The following is a 17,557-nucleotide window of genomic DNA, read 5'->3' as shown; positions in this document are numbered from 1 at the left end:
TATAATACAGTATATCTGATATACACTGACTGTCATGCTTGAGTGAATGTTAATAGAATTTATTCTGAAGGTACATGTTAGAGACATCTACTGTTTAACTATTTACTATACCCTTAAGATGAAAAGTGGGGTTGTCACTACATATTTCAGGTGATATTGATGGCTCAAAAACAAATATGCAAATTTTGTACAAATCTGAATACCTAAATCTAAGAATGCAGTCAGAATACAGTTTCATGATGCTATGTTCAGGTCACTTTTGACAAAAGCCAAAAAAAAAAAAAAGTTTCATGTAATTCATTTCACGCTATGATAGGTTGGTTCTCAGCCCAAGAGTGAGATACAAGAATTTGCTAAAAAAAAAGCAATATAGTGATTCTGTTACCCAGAGACCAGTGATGGCACTGTGCAGGAGACACTATTGTCCTATTGTTGTAAGCCAGCTGAGAGAGAGAGGAGAACTTATACTATATTTTTTCCATCCACTTCTCTACTTAATTGCCTTCATTTCAGATCAAGGGTAAGATAAATTTATAAATTACTTTAAATGATTAATTATAGATGAGTAATATTAGCAATTCAGTTATACAGCATAATTTTGCATGCTATTATCTTACTTTTAAAAACAGTATTTCTAAGGTATGGCATATAAAGCTATATACACAACCTGTCAGGGTCAGCTTAATATTGGCTTGTGTCATTTTAACTTGTGCAGTAATACAAAGCCATTTTACATGTTTTTTCTTCTGCACTGTTTAGCTATTTCAGACAACTTGATTCTCTGAATGGGCAAATTGTCACAAAAAGTGAAAAGTTTGTCCTATCAGTAGTTAGTTCATTACTTTTAAGAAGGAATGTGCAGGATTTCTAAATTCATTTTTAAATGACTGAACAGCAGTAATATAAATGTTAAAAAACAGAATTTACTAAATTCTCAGCTTAGCTTTTTCAGCTAATGAAGAATTATGGCAACCGATTTGTATTTAAATTGTTTTAAAATAATTCTAGTTATAAAGCTTGGACTAGACTTGAAGCATATTTAATCAGTTTAATTCAAGCACAATACCACACCTCTGATTACACTTGATAGGATATAAAGCTGGTTTGATAAACAACTGATGTATAATCCTTCATAAAATCAGTTTTCAAAATGTAAATAAAAAACTTCCCTGTCTTTTTTTTAAATACATAAAAAAATCTTATCTCTCAGCATGTTAAAATCAAAATATAATATTAGATTACTTGTGTCAATTTCTGCATTTACAAGAAAAATAAAAAAATACAGTTTTCCTTTTAAATGCAATTTCATGTATAATAAGAGTTGGATAGAGTTTTATATAATTTAATAAAAACCTCTGCAGAAACTAACAACGCTAGACATACTATTTTAATTGGCATGATTACATTTTAATTGGCATGAAAAAAATTAAAGACAAAGATTTTAACTTCTGACAATGGTAAAATAGAGGGATATGGTTTTTAATATTACTTTCATCTAAGGTGAACAGTGTGGAATCGAAATACATTAGAATGAAATGTCAGTGGTGCGTACAGTTTAATCTGTGAAATTTTGTCCCCTGTGCTGAATATTACTCTGTCTCAATTGCATATTAAACAACCCCATCAAGGCAGGCATTGGCATCTGCTGTGCTGACACAAATTGTGAATTAAATGAAATTGATGTCCTCTGTCGTATATTTATGAAGACGGACCATTCTCTGAAGTATTCTGTTTATGAAGAATTTATGATTGCAAACTGTTCCAGAACAAAAAAAGTAGCAATAAATTCTTTTTTGTGACCCTACCCTCCAAGGGCATTGATTTCACCTCCTGCTGCTACTTTTGTTACAGCATAAAAACAATAGCTAACTCTGGATTCCACTGAGGGTCTTCAGATTATCAATATTTGCACCATGAAAATAGAAGGGTGTTGCCAAGAATGCATGTTTCAAGTTATGATCTCCTAAAGATACTATTTACACAGTGCTACATAGTAGATTAATGTCTGTTTATCTAATTTTATTTGTGTTGTAAAGCTTATTTTTGGAGGCTTAATTCATCACTATAAATCATGTCCCACTGACTGTCTAAACTGTATGTTTTCCACAGACAGGGCCACTTAAAGTTGTATCTTCATGTTATAACAATTAAGCACTGGTAATTATAAATTCAAAAGGTTATTGGATATGCCAGTATTTATTCAAAATTCTATCATCAGTAGCACGGATTTAGTGCTTATAGTAAATGTTGGACTGCCAGCCTTTTATGGGTTTGATAAAACACAGGTTGGCATAGTAGAAGCAGGCAGCCCCATGCTTCCACTGTGATGTTGAGGGATTGCCTTTTAAGATACTGAAAGGGAAGTTAAGTCTTCCTGCGCAATCTATCCTTGGCCTCTTCAGTACATTGATTATGCTCAGAATGCTTATTCCTGAAAATGTTAGCTACTGGATCTTTTACTATAAAAGCTGTCTTGAAAAGCTAAAGTAAATTAATTAATTGGTGGCCATAGGTGAATTTTTATTGTGAGCTGAAATTTTTAAACTTAGATGCTTAAAGTTTGGTACTTAAATTCATATTTAATTATCTAAATAATTGGCCTGATTTTCAGAGGCTCTGAGCATCTGAAATTCCAATCTCAATGGAAGCTATAGGTGGTTCTAGGTGATCTTTGAAAACCAGTCCACCTATATTGGCCAGATTTTGGCCCAATTCTAAGTTTAGACATCCAAGTTTGAAAACTTTATCCTAGGAATCCATAGTTAAAAAATATATACAATGGTCATTCTTAAAAACCTGTGATTTTAGGTAAGGTTAACACATTATTTGTAATATTTCCTATCCTTACTATGTGGTAAAGTTATTTAGTTATCTAAAGCAATCGGCAAGGTGATCCTAGGTGATCACTTTACAAAGTTAACCCAATGACTATGATTTTTGTCTTCTTTGTCCATAATTGTTATGAAAACATTCATTTGTCACTAAGGTCCTGTTCCTGCTCTTCCTCCCATTGAAGTCAAAGGAAGTTTTGCCATTGACTCAATGAGAAGAAAATTGGGCCCTAAATGAGAATAAAGGATACAAAGAATTAAATTGATTGATATTGGTAATAACTAGAAAAGTATATTATTGGTCAGCTAACAGATGGTTCTTGTTGTTCACAAACCTATGATATGTTTTGGTACATAAGACTAATCTCTGGTTTCTTTATCTAATGCATTAGAAAACTTTAGGAGAGAAGATCCAAGACACAATGGTAGGGCACAGTGGGTTAGGTCCACGTGACCTGCTCTCGCCTGAAAGTGGCAGCCTGGTAAGGCAGCTGGAGGTCAGGATCAAAGAGCTGAAAGGGTGGCTGAGAGATACAGAGCTTTTCATCTTCAATTCCTGTCTGAGACAAGAAAATGAAGGAACAATGAATGCTGAGAAACAACTGCAATATTTTAAGGTAATAAAAGAATCGTAGTTTTGATAGAGAGATTTCTCTTAATGGTTAGATAAAATATTTATCAGGTAATGATAATACAATATATGTACATATGTAATCAAAAATTCACATTTATGTCTGCATTTATATACAATGCGTTCATTTAAAGTACTGTTGCACACTTACAGAGAAGTCATTTTTCTACAGTAAAACTTTAAGGGGATGCTCTCTATCACCAGAATTTGCAAATCAATTTGTGTCTTTTATTTTACTTCGCTATACACTTGGTTTCATTATAAATGGCTACATTGTGTATTGCGCTCTCTATATTGAACACTTTAGTTCATATGTTGTATTTATATCCCAGTTTAATAGACATGATACCTGAGTCTCCTCTCACTTATGGCAGGAGTAGCTGTGCTAAAGTCAGTAGTCACACTGGCATAAACCTGGTATAAGTGAGAGAAGAGTCAGGCTTACTGACTATAGATAAGTAGAGATAGACATATCCAACCTGACATTGGCCACAATCTAATCTGAGCATGGGACTGATTACAGGGGATGCAATTTACACCTTTTGTCATATTCAGAACATTACCTCCTTCATCAGGAGGCCAGGGCTCACTTTTGCTATTGTTAGTATGAAGGACCAATTTTATTGTTGCACTACCAGAGAGCAATGGAACAGTTTGGGAAGGAGTATAGTTGTGTTAATGAAACTCTGACCCGGTTGATCAACAAGATTGTCTTCTGTTCATAGTTATCAGTATGGTAACTCCAAAACATAACCTCCCCAATGTTATCTTGCTCTGTGGATGATCTTTGACCAATTAAAATAGAAAGAAGGGGGATAGACCATCAATTATAGGGTTTTAGAAATCTTAAACCATTGCTGAGCTAAAGGTGAAGAGGGTCAACTCTTTTTCTGCAATATCCATAAAGTCTCAATCAGCAGCACTCTTCCAGATAGTAGACAGCTTATTGAGTCTTCCTTCAGGAGGGGACAGGACATGAGCAGCTCTAAAAGAAGTGACTGTTGGACTAAGGTTCAAGAAATGAACCACTGAAACTGATAATCTTGCCAATTATAACCAAGCCTTGAATCTTCCTGTTTTCAGGAAGTTTATTGAGAAGGTTATAGCAACGCAGATTTGGCATTTTCTGGAATTCTCAGGTTTCCAAGATCCCTTTGAGTGAAATTATAGATCTGGATTAGGACACACATACTGTTTTGGTTATTTGTTTGGCAATTTTCTGGCAATGGACAAATATTAATGCTGATAATTTTTTTCTAGAGTTGGCTTTGATGTAGATGAAATATTGTTGATTGACCAGCAGACCTTCACAGTAATAGATGCAGGTGGTTAATAGGAACGGTTGAGTGCTCATTTCTATTAAAAATTAAGTTTTTTATTGAGATGCCTAACTATGGACTTTGGACTCAAAAGTCACACAGCCATAGTATATAGGGATACCTATACACTAGTCCCCGCACACACTTTTCAAAATGAAATAGACCTTTTATTCAAAAATTAAATTTAATGATGTCATGCAAAGAGAGCTGGTGATGTTAAACAAAAAGAATATAAGAACAGCCATACTGGGTTAGAGCAATGGTCCATTTAGCCCAGTACCCTGTCTTTCATCAGTGGCCAATGCCAGATGCTTCACAGGGAATGAAGAGAACAGGTAATCATCAAGTGACCCATCCCCTGTCGCTTATTCCCAGCTTCTGGCAAACACGGGCTATGGACACTGTGGCACTATGAAATATGATGTAAACAGAGCACCTCATTACATGGTTGATTAACTGTTAATTACATTACATAAACATCAAATTATTTATTTTCAAAATGGTAGCCATTATAGTATAAAAAATAAATACATATAAAATATGGTAAGAGCACACCACTTTGTCATGTATATTAAAACCATCTTTGTTTCATTAAATCTGAACTCCAGTATAAGTAAATTTTCCAATCTCCACTAACCTCCTAGGGGCAGTATATAAAAGAGAAAATGGGTATAATTAACAATACTGTGATGTATAATACATATATTTGAGAGAGAACATTTTCAGAAACATTAGCTATGCCACTAGTAGGTAAACCTGCTAGCATTTCATTTGACTTACTTTCCGCTTAACAAGAGATTAACCTTATTATCACTGTTTACTATGGTATGTAAACCATTGTTTCTTAATAGAAATTTATTGTCCTATACCCATACAGATTATACATATAGATATTGTATACTGAGAAACACTCCTTTTAATAAAATAAACACAATAGTGCTTTTGATTTTTAGTCTACAGTGTTACATTTTAAATTGTACTTATACTGCAGGAAAAAGTTGTTTCATTTTGCAGTTTTCTTTTTTCATTTGAAGAAAGGGTCAAACGCTGTAGTTAAACATGGTGGGGACATAGGATGCAAACACTATGGTATGTATGGGAGGATGTTTCATTCACTAGTAGACAATTACGTTGACGTTTTCTTTTATGAAAATTAATTTTGGTTTTACATTAACTTAGAGGTTTTTTTATTAAAGAATGTCTGCTGCACCTTGTCTTTTGGAATGCTGCTGTGCAACAATACATAGCATTTCTGTATAACTATCAACCCATATATCGATATGTGCTGTACAAACATTAGTGAATGAAGCCTTGCTAAACCTTTGAGATAGGTATTGTTTTTCCCCTTTTTAAAAATAGGGAAATTAAAATGCAAAGAGATTAAGTGATTCAGATTTCCCCAAGATCTCTCAAAAAATCTATGGCGGAGTCAGGGATAGAACCCAGGTGTTCCTACGCCTAGCACTTTACTTTAACCACGATATCATCCTTCCTGTCTCTAGGCCTCCTCTCAATATAGTCCATATGTGGTAAAGAAAGACTGTTTCTTGTGTTCCTGTTTGTTTGGATATGATTTTTCAGTTTTCCTTCATTATTATTAGAATCATTTTTATTAGAATGAGTACTAGCTACTGTCATCATTTGCTATGCTGTGTCTGACTGTTTTGTTATATATTTTTCACTGCAACAAAAAACTCCAACATATTCTGGACAGTTCAGTATTCTGTACATAGTTCTAGGTACTACTGTTCTGGAAACCTAGATTTAAGTGCATACTCGATCACTCCCTCCATCAGCTTGCAGGGCCAACATGTTTAACACTCAGCTCCTGAATGAGAAGAATGAACCTCACTTCAGTCTATAGGACACTTACTGGCTGATCAACAGTGACGTTAAGTGACCTTGCAAACTCCAGCCTACTATGGGGAGGAGAGTTGTATTGACATGAACCTTGTATACAATGAAGGGGATATAGAGTAGTATCACAGGAGCCCTGTTCCGCCCCCACCTTCTGACGTGCAGAAACTGCACATAGTTCTCCTGGTGTGCTCTCAGTGAGGTTTCATTTCACATCCCCTTCATCAATATCACCACTGTCCCCCGTGCTCACCTATTTACAGTGTTAGCCACACTTTAGGCCCCCTCAGCAGGACCGGAGGGGAACAGAGGTCTCCCTAGTCTGAGCCCTTTCTGTGACTAGCCCCAACTAGCCCTGTTCCTCTCTTCTCCTCTCTCTCTCATTTCCCCCTTGCACTTCCTTCCTGTGCCTCTTATCAGCCCTGGCCTGAATAACCAAGTTAATTCATTAACCCCAATCAGCTTCTCCTAGGGCACTAATTAGCCTCTAAGTGATCAGAGTGCAGGCTCACCTACTCACTCCCTGCACTCTGTCACAGGTAGATAGGGGTGTTTTATGTTGTTGAGTGTTAACCCAGGAGTTCTTGACCACTGCTTAGGACCTTCATTTCATACTATTGCTAAGCCCAACCATTAAAAAATCGTGAATTAGACTCCCAAAAATCATAACTTGCTTAAATTCATGAGATTTTTAAAAAATTATATAAATTTGGGGTTCTTTTATTGCTTTTCTGGTTTTTGAGCTTTTAGAGTTCACATTTTCAACCTTTTCTCTGCAACCATGAGGGCCAGAAACATACCCTTTTGTAATGAAACAGAAAATACTCAGATAAACACATAGCTCCAGGACAGTGTTACTCAATAGGCAGCCCATGGGCCAGTTATGGCCTGCCAAGGATTCCTGTGTGGCCCACCAGCTCCTCTTAAAAAAAAGTAATAATTAAATTCACGAACAGGGTTGTACTGCTTATCGTTTGCCTATGAATTCCTTAGTAAGTAACTGACTGGCAGTGTTTAATTTGTAATGAAAGAGGTGCCGGGGCTCAGCCCCAGAAAGCCGTGGCACAAATTAAGCACTGGCTGGGCAGCCAGAGAGCAGTGGCTGCTGGCTGGGCATCCAGCTCTGAAGGCAGCATTGCTGCCAGTAGCAGCGCAGAAGAAAGGTGACAATGCACCATACCATGCCACTCTTACTTCTGCCCTGTTGGTGGTGGTGGCACAGCCTTCAGAGCTGAGTGGTCGGAGAGCAGCGGCTGCTGGCCAGGAGCCCAGAGGTGCTAGGCTATGAACAGCCAAGCCTAGCGGTGCTGGCCCCAGCACAAATTAAGCACTACTTACTGGATCTTAAATTCTCACAATAGCATCGGCTATGATTGAGCTAGGACACTGCCCATTTTTTCATTAGTGATGGAAATGGAGCACAAATGAATGCGAGTGGAAGTGAACATCACAAAGTCAACAGAGAAACCAAGCTTTTAATCCAAACTGGACAGCGGATTTTCTTTTTATTATGCCACCTCATGTAAACGCAAAACCATTGTGTTTAATATGCCAAAGCATTGTATCGGTCTGTAAGGTCATCAGCATGAGGTGCCACTTTGAATTAAAGCACAGTAACTTCAACACGGCCTATCCTTTGGGCAGTGTTGCAAGACATAACAAAATTAAAACATGACGTCTTTGTATCACAATTCAAATGTCATTCTCAAACATCAGCGACTGAACAGGAAAAAAGCAACAGCTGCTTCTCTTTGGATAATGTTGGTACTAACTAAAAAGAAAATCCTTTCCTGGATGCCGAGCTTGTGAAGGAATGCACCTTGGAAATGCTGGAGGAGCTTCTTGCCTGAGATAAAAAGAGAGATGACATTGTGAACTGTCTGAAGCAAGTTCTCCTGTCTGATTCTACAGCAATGCAAAGATTGGAGGTAATTTATACGGATTGTTTGTCAGCACTGCTTTTTTTATTTAAAAAAATTTCAAATACACATCTCTTGCAGTGGATGAATCAAGTGATTTAAGTGACACTGCCCAGCTATCGCTGTTTGTTAGATTTTATGATGGTGAAATTTTCAATGAAGAATTTTTGTGCTTAATACCATTAGAAACGTATACCGCGGAAGAGATCATTTTTGAAAAGGTAAAAGGCTTTTTTGAAAAAAATTGTTTAGATCTGCAAAAAGTTAAACTTGCTTGATACAAATGGAGGTCCCCACATGGCAGGGAAAGGGAAGGGCTTTGCTTCTCATTTGGCAGCGATACACCCTTCATTAAATCAACTTCACTGCATCATTCACCAGACTGTCTTGTGCAGTAAGTTATCTGGGGACTTGAAAAAACAATGGGTATTGTGATGAGATTAGTGAACTACATACACTCAACTTCTAGCTTGAAAAATTGTCTTTTTAACGCTCTTTTACAAGATGTTTCAGCCGAATACAGTGACCTGTTGCAGCACAACAACATTTGCTGGTTAAGTAGCAGGCGCATGTTAGAGATCTTTTGTGCACTTCAAAAAGAAATAATCCAATTTCTTTCAAACCACAAGACCAACAAGGCTTGTGAGTTCCTGGAATTAATGAATGATGTCTCCTCTATGTCACACGTAGCTTTTCTGTGCGATATTACTGGCCACTTGAATTCCTTCAACTTGCAAGGCGCTGCAAGCAGTGTTGGGGATCTGGTTGAAGAAGATTGTACCTTTCAGAGGAATCTTGAAATATTTCAGACAGACATAACAGGAAAGATGTTACACTTTCCCACATTGTGTTTTGTTGCTACAGATGAAAACAATGCAATAATTCCTAAACAATCTGATCAAAAATTTTAAAATGCAATTTGAGAATTTTAAAATTCCAAAGGATTTGCTTTAATTTGTTTGTGATCCATTTGTTGACTCTGCTGATGCTCCCTTCTGAAGCAAAGAACATTCTTGATTCAACTGATGGAAGGTTCCTTTCAATTAGAAATTGTAAGGCTCGAAAGCTCAGATGTCTCTAAGTCAAAATGCAGAGAAATGGAACTTTGTGATTTCTGGACTCAATATGCTGACCAGTTTCATAATAGCCAGAATCTAGTCATCTATCTTTTAATGATATTTGGATCAACATACCTCTGCAAATTTGGGCTTCTACCATGAACATTATAAAAAAACAACACCGCAATTGCTTGACAGATGAGCATCTTCATCACTGCGTGTTCTTTGCCCTACAAACCACTCTTTACAAAGCTTGCCAGAGATCATCGATGCCACCTCTCCCATTAGAGATTGCCACAAACACAGGTAATAATGTTGATTTATAACCTTTGTTAAAAGATAGAAACACACTAATACTTACGTTGCAACCAAGGTCTTTATTTATTGGCAACTGAAGGGGGTTTTTTTGGTTTGTTTTTTAATTTTGTCAACCAAATGTCCCACCTCTTCTCATAAAATTCTCAAATCAGCCCGCGTTTAAATCTGATTGAGTATCACTGCTCTGAGAGCTGGAACTTTAAGATATAGACCAAATATCATAGCTATGATTAAGTTGTATGAGTTGGCAAAACAGATTTCCTAACTTAATGATGTTGCCTACATCTGAAAAAGGAAATATGGGGATGAGTAACAATTTTGACGATCAGGAGAGAACTAGAGGAGGAAGGGATGAGGAGTAAAAATAGGTGGCGGGGGGAGTGATGTGCATTTCTTAGCAACGGTTTTTGGTTAATCTTATTATATGAGTGAGGTCTGTGCAGAGATCTGTGTGAATTATTGGCTAACAAAGGGGATTGACTTCAGATTGACAAAAGTATGCTGCTTTTTTCCCCAAAAAAATCCCTCCCCAGAGAGAAGGAGAGAACCTAATTTCTTAGTCATATATTCACCATATTTCACAACAAAATTCATCCAAAGGCTCAATTCAAGAGAAATGATCCATCACAAGCCAAAAAAGACAGTGGATATGGTCTTTTCTCACAGCCAATCTATTCAAGGGCAAGCTTGGACTTGCTGGGGTTACTCTGTCTCAAAATCCACTCAAGCAGCCTTGGATAAGCTGCTATTGCTTATTACCAGTCAACCTTAGAAAGTGCCACCCACCTTCTTCTTGGTTATAATATCAGATCATGTGCTCAGTTAAGCTCCTCTGATGTCACATTCATAGGTGTCCATAATGCCATATTTCTTAGAGTTTTCTAATCTAATTTTATGTAAACCAATAAATAACAAACAACATTTATAAACCTGATTCCTAAAGTTAGGCTGCTAAATACACATTCAGACTGGGGTGGAGGGGGAGTGTCCTGATTTCCAAAGGTGCTGAAAGCCGGTAGCTCCCCCTGACTTCAGTGGGACTGGTAGATACTCAGCACTTCTGAAAATTAGGTCACTTATATTTGAAAATGTTGGCAAACATTTTCTCATTGTGTTGCTAAATATCCATGAAATGCTGTATTTCACAGCTAGCAGTTTTTGTGTCCATTTGCATACAGCTTTCTGTGTAAAGGTAGTGAACTACCAGCCGCCAGTAATATTTGTAGCTCTGAATCACTAAAACCACTGATTATAGGAATATTTCACTGAATTTTTGACTGGGCATGCCAGATATTGCCACAAATACATTTCTTAATTTATTGTCTAGGACCGTCTCTTTGCTCTCCAACTCTAAAGCAACTAAACTTTTTATTGAAACAACATAGATAATTAACCATCAGACAGTCAGTCAGTCAATCACTTTGTACAGTGTTTTTCATTGTAATTATCTGCAAATGTTGCCCAACAGTCAATATTGCAATTCAGTTAAACAAAAGTCCATGTGATAAAGCTTGGATAAGCCATAAAATTATAGTCACAATAAAATTCTTATTTAAAAGGAAAAGCCAGCAACATGGATTTACAGAAAGTAAGGGACCCAAGACTTCAGACAAATGGAGATCCATCAAGTCAAATACAAATTTTAACTCTGGGTGAAAGTTGGAAACCAGTGCCAATTTGAGATTGGAGAAATGTCTGAACTCTCCTAAAGAAGCCAGCAATCATTTTTGCTATTTCATTCTGGCTCCATTACTATTTTTGTAACAATATTGCTGGCAAAGCTGCAAACAAAGAACTACAGACATTCACTCTGGATGTAACAAAAGCATGCAAAACTGTTTCCAACTCAACAGAAGTCAGGCAGGATTTAATCCTTTCAATATGTCTAAAACGATTTTTAAAAATACGTGTAATAATGTTAATATTTTTATCAATAAAGAGCTGTCCAAAATCCCAAATCTTTTCACAGACAATGAAACCTTTACCTAGTTTTAATTGGATTAAACTTTAACAAACTGGAAGACGTCCAATATGGGACTGCATGAAAAATTGCCTGATTAAGGTCAGATTCAAACACAGATATAACTGGGTGTTCATTTACATAACATGGAGGAACCCCAAGTGAGTTTTCTTGACAATCCATCTGAAGGCAACATTTATATAGCAAATGATAAGGGAGCCAGCACCCAACCCAATATAATGAGACAGATGCTGAATGATTTTTGCCAAAAATGTGGGATTCTGCCACTGTCCTTGAGAAGCATAGATATTTTTCACATCTCTAAGTTACAGGTTAATACTCTAATTATTGCTATTCAAGAGAGAGCTCACTTTGTGTTTCAGTGAGGTTTTTCCATTTAAAACCCCCATAATATGAATTCCCATGTAATGATAAAAATCCTACCTGAGACTGTAGCCTTAACCACACCATTCTGTTTGGATTGTGGATCCAGAACTTTGACTTTTCTGGCTGTGCTTTCTTTTTTGCTGATCCCCCCACGTTTTAAATAATCAAAGATTAATTTAATTAATTAATTAAGTTAATACAAAAGTAATTGTAGGCCAATCTTGGTCTGTTTTTAAAAAATAGTTTTGTCCCTGATTCATTTCTATTCTATGGCTCCTATACACTAGCTCTCCTGACCAAAAAAATGGGCCATAAAGCCAGAAGATCTAGCCACCAGGGAAATCTCGCTGCATATGGTGAGTTGCCCGTATGGTGTAGTGCAACTGTGAAAAGTTCTCAACGAGCCCGCTTCACAGCCTTGGTTTCATAAGCAGCCAGTTAAAGCAGCCCTGAGGCCTCTTTAACCTGTGTCAAGGGCCAAACCATGTCCCAGCAGCCCCCATAATAGGGGAGGCATGAAGATGATATAAACCCATATTTACTCCCCACCTGGTAGAGATTGAGTGCACAATGAATCAGGCCCTTTGTCTGTTTTTTTATTTCCTACTTTGCTCCGCTCTCCTCTTTTTATTATCTCCCTTGTTGCAGAAATAATCAATCTCCTGTTGATGATATCACAAAGGGGCCTGCCTGCAGTAAGTGGATCCTTATGCTAGAAGCAAAGATGCAACAGGAGGAGTCAGCAGAAGCATCTTCAAGACAGCATGGGAGCAAAGATGTTTCCCAATACTAATTGCAGTCTTGCTTCACTCCCTGTGAAATGTTCTACTTAAGCCCTTATCTCCCCACTCACAGTCCCCCTGTACAGCCAATAGTGGAGAGCCAACTGGCCCTATTGTTTACTACAACTGGTCAGGGAGAAGAAAGGGGCTGAGACTCACCAGTTTCTCTCTTCCCTCTTCAGCAAGGAGGGTGTGTGAGTGAATCACATGCTATGAGAGGGGATTTAGGAGACTACGGCGGTAAAGAAACTGCTCTGTTCCCTTTCCCTTCTCAAATACATTAACTGTAAGGACTACGTGGTTATAGAGAGGCTGACCCAGCTGTGCAGGCTGTTAAAACCATGGAATCTGTCATGAAAAATAGCACAGATTGTGCAAATGGCATACAGTTCCTCTCCCAACCTTCTCCACTATGGATATCTAGAGATGTGTAGGTTCTGCTTTTTTCACACCTGTCCAAAACAGGCCAGAAGTTCTCTTAGAGGGACAGAGTTGGAGAAGACTTATTCCTAGGCCCCTGACTAGCTTTGTATCTTTTGAGAGAGCCAGATACTTGTTGTTGCCCATGCCACCTCACCCTCCCCCCTCCCCCCCACCATTGTGGATGTCTTTGAAACTATGTTAATTTGTTCCCTTGGCCTTCAAACCCATAGCTCTTGTATCTATGGAAGACACTGCCTCCTGCTGCTTTTTGTCTGCTGTTGCATGAGGATTCATTTACTGGAAAATACAGTAAACACCATACACTTCTAACACCATCAGCAGGGTGAGAGGCTTTTTCCTGCAACAGAAATGATAAAGGAAGTTTAGAAGGGAGCAAAATGCTATCTAAAATGAAAAACAGAAATACTTCCACTACCCTGTACATAGGCCAAGATCAATCTATATTAATTTACAGATTTTTAAAAGTGAGGTCACTTGATTGGCTCAACTCTAAGGTTGATTTCCTTTGTTTATGATATAGAAAAACCCAATAGAGAGAGAAATGGAAATGTCTAAGAGCTGACAAAATACACTGTACTTTCTTTATTAAGATCCATTTGGTAACCACTGAATGTGATTATATGATTTACTTGATTATCTATAACTGCTCCTTTGGAGCCATTGCACTGCATTTACAGTCCAAATCAGACCACTATTAGTGGATTATTGATCCACTAAAATCCTCTAGAGCCATTAAATCCTACTAAAGAAGGTTTCTTTTAAATTGGTGGATCATTGACTGAGGAGACTGTGATAGATCTTCTCTCACCATAATGATCTATTGTCTGCAATTTTCACATGTTTGTAAGAAATCTACATCTTAACATTTGTCTGTAAGTGACTTAATAGTGTTGATAAATATTCAGTACTTAGCCCTATATTATTTGATTTGATATTAATTTGAGATGCCCAATTTTCACCTCAGTGTATACAGAGTAGGTTTCCCAGGTTTAATTTTACATGGGTGTTGACAGAACATCTGCCCAACAGGGAGTATTAGTATGGACCGTACTTAATTACCCAAATTAATACCCTTATTCACAATGAGTAGCTTTTTATTCTACCAGTTATCCCATTTATTTCTGCGGGATTATTTGGGAGAATAAATTCTAATTTAATGTGAGTAAGGGTATCAGAATCAGCTCCTCTTTGAGGAACATTTATATTTGTGCAAAAAGACCATGCTTTGTAGTCTGAAGGGCTATTTCATCCCTGATGGTTTATATTGATTGCATATCACAAAATACTGCATACCACAAACATGAGGTGACAATCTGGGAGGAATGGCAGTCTCTGGCAACATATTAATAGAGGAAAGAACCTGACATAGCATAACGGTGTCTGGAAGCCACAACAGGTAATAAAGTTTCAGTTAAACAGAGTTAATCCCAACATACACATGCTAATGAGAAAAGGGATAGTATCTTCTTGACCACCTTCCTTCTCATTTCCATGTACGGGAAAATCAGGCCACACCTTTGCCTAGCCTAAACCTTTCTCCTCTGAGTAGAAATGGAAGAAAATAGCTTCTCGGTGGCTGTAGAAGAGAAACATATCACAGCTGACTTTCCCTCTACTGGATCAGAGACCAGATAGAGGGGTACTTCACATTACCTGTTCCCTTTCTCTGCTAAAGGAGAGATTGAAAAGGGAAGGTGGCCTCTTTAGCTTGGCTTTCATTTTCTTCTGATGCAAGAAATGGAAGTCTGTGAGCATTGTTAAATGCTGAGCTCAAGAAGTCTGGAAAAAATTGTATATAAATATGGGCAAGATCAGACACAAAGTGAGAAAATACTTTTAATTGAATATTCATCTTTTTTAGATGGACTAACTCTCTGGAGTATGACTAGAAACAACATTCCAGAAAAGAGTGCTTGTTGTCACTGCATAAACAGATACAGAGGAAAGCACAGCAATATCTCTGCCTCTACTATTGCTGAGCAGACACAGATATGTACATCATTTGTTAGAAGTGGGGATGATGTTATCTTTTTGTTCACCCAGATTTAAAGTTACCTCACCAGTGTGACAAAAAAATCCAAAGGAAATATCTTTTCCCTACTCTAGCTGTTTATTTTCCCCTTCCTGCCTCCCTGCCTGCTCTCAAGTCCCTAAAAAAAACTAAATCAATTTATTTTCTATACACTGCTTTCCCATCTGAAGTAACACTAGTGCACCACAGGAAGTGCTTCTCGTATCATTCACAAGGAAAGAAGCACTCAGAACCTCCTGGAATGTATGAAGACCATAGCAGAGAGGCAAGGAAAATATACCAGCCTAGAAGCTCTGGATGGGCTAGGTTAAGGAGAGGAAGGAGTAGGCAGAGTAGCAACATCTGGCATAGCCCTAACTGTTATAGGTATTGACATACCTTTATGCAGTAAAGCCTCATAATTTTTTTAATAGTGAATATTTGGGCCTCTGGGGGATATGGGGCTCTAAATGTTATGAGTTGTCATCATCATAATCCTTTCTCATTAAAGTTGAATGAAACTCAGATATCTGATGCAGTACACAGAGCAATGCAGGTTTGTTTATATCTTATGTCTGGTGCTTGTTGAGATGAGAGTGACATTTCAATTCAAGTTTTTGAATTTAAATTAACTCCAAAGCTCAAACCAAAATTCAGCTTAACCCACTGAGTTCTGCTCGGTTACAGAATTTTGAAGATTTCCACCTGAACCTGAAGTTCTTCTCTTGAAACTTGATCCAGGTTTGCTGAAAGTTTTGCAAACCATGATGAACCGGTTAGTCAGCCTAGCTCACGTTTCAGATTTGTTATGCCAGATGCATGCACGTGAATATAATGTGGTTTTCAGGTTTCATTACTAATAGGGTGACCAGATAGCAAGCATGAAAAATCGAGATGGGGTTGGGGGATAATAGGTGCTTATAGAAGAGAGAGCCCCAAATATCAGGACTGTCACTATAAAATCAGGACATCTGGTCACCCTAATTACACAAGTTGTACACAACACTAATATTTGTGCCCTGATCTTGCCTTTCTGATGCTGTCTCTATTTCTTTAGAATATTTTGCCAGAAATGTAACATTTTCCACTACATGCTTCAAAATGTCTCCCCTATTTTCATTGGGAGGAGAATCTTCTCAAATGTAAATGCAAAGAGGACAGAAACCGGAAGAGTTTAGAAATGTAAAAAATGCCATAGTGGGAAAAATGGCTTCCTCCATAACCTCTATTCCTTCCCACAGATTATTTGGAAATGGCTACCTGGAGCCAATTTAATCTAAAAATCAGTGTGTGTTGTAAATAAGTTCTAAAATATTTTAATGTGAAAATGAATTCTGATTAATACCTTCTCCTCTGATACACCAAGTAAAAATAAGGCTTCAGAAAAGGTGTTTCATACTTCAGTAGTGAAGCTACATTTACATCCAACACCATTTTTCTTTTTTTTGTTAAAAGTTACCATTCTGTAATTGCAGATTAGTTTAGACTTTAGATAGCAGCATCTTAACAATAATGGACACTTTTTAACAGATTATTGCCAAAAGTGCATTCTTTATTCCAGGGAGACACTGTAATAGATACTAGCATTTTAGTAATGATAAAAGCAATCTGTAAGCTATTATCGTTTCCTTTAGAGTAACTTAATCTTCATATTGTTTTATATGTCTAGAATTTTAATAGTGTTTTTAATTTAGAAGGAAAAGTATTACTAATTACATGTGAATATGAACTAAGTACCAGGCCAGTGAACTATCTTCTTAAAAATAAATATATTTAAAAGTACTTAACCCAGCATAAGGAGTGGCACAAATAAATTAAAGAATGTCATACAGGGATAATAATAGCTTTCATGGAATAAGCCTAAGAAAAGCATCAATTCTAGATTCATTGCTGTGCTTTATTTCATATACTGTCCTGCAGGAGACAAGTTTGAAGGATTACAGATGCTGTTTTTAGTCTCTAAAAATGCTGTTTTATTTTTAATTGTTGTTTGCAAATGATTTCAACACAAATGTCTTTGTGTATCTTTTTAAATGTCAG

The 17,557-nt window shown here is 37.1% G+C and overlaps 1 protein-coding gene across 1 annotated transcript in view; it reads left to right on the top strand.

The window, feature by feature from the left end:
* AKAP6 (A-kinase anchoring protein 6) overlaps window positions 1-17,557 on the top strand; it is a 399,793-nt gene that overhangs the window by 340,446 nt on the left and 41,790 nt on the right. The window contains exon 12 of the mRNA XM_067534299.1: window positions 3,224-3,448. Coding sequence (XP_067390400.1) covers window positions 3,224-3,448 — 225 coding nt within the window. The remainder of the gene's footprint in view (window positions 1-3,223; window positions 3,449-17,557) is intronic.

This window comes from Emydura macquarii, unplaced genomic scaffold (assembly GCF_026122565.2).
Source record: "Emydura macquarii macquarii isolate MOO-44397 ecotype Brisbane River unplaced genomic scaffold, CSIRO-AGI_Emac_v2 contig_374, whole genome shotgun sequence".
NCBI lineage: Eukaryota > Metazoa > Chordata > Testudines > Chelidae > Emydura > Emydura macquarii.
This window is presented reverse-complemented; position numbering and strand designations above follow the sequence as displayed.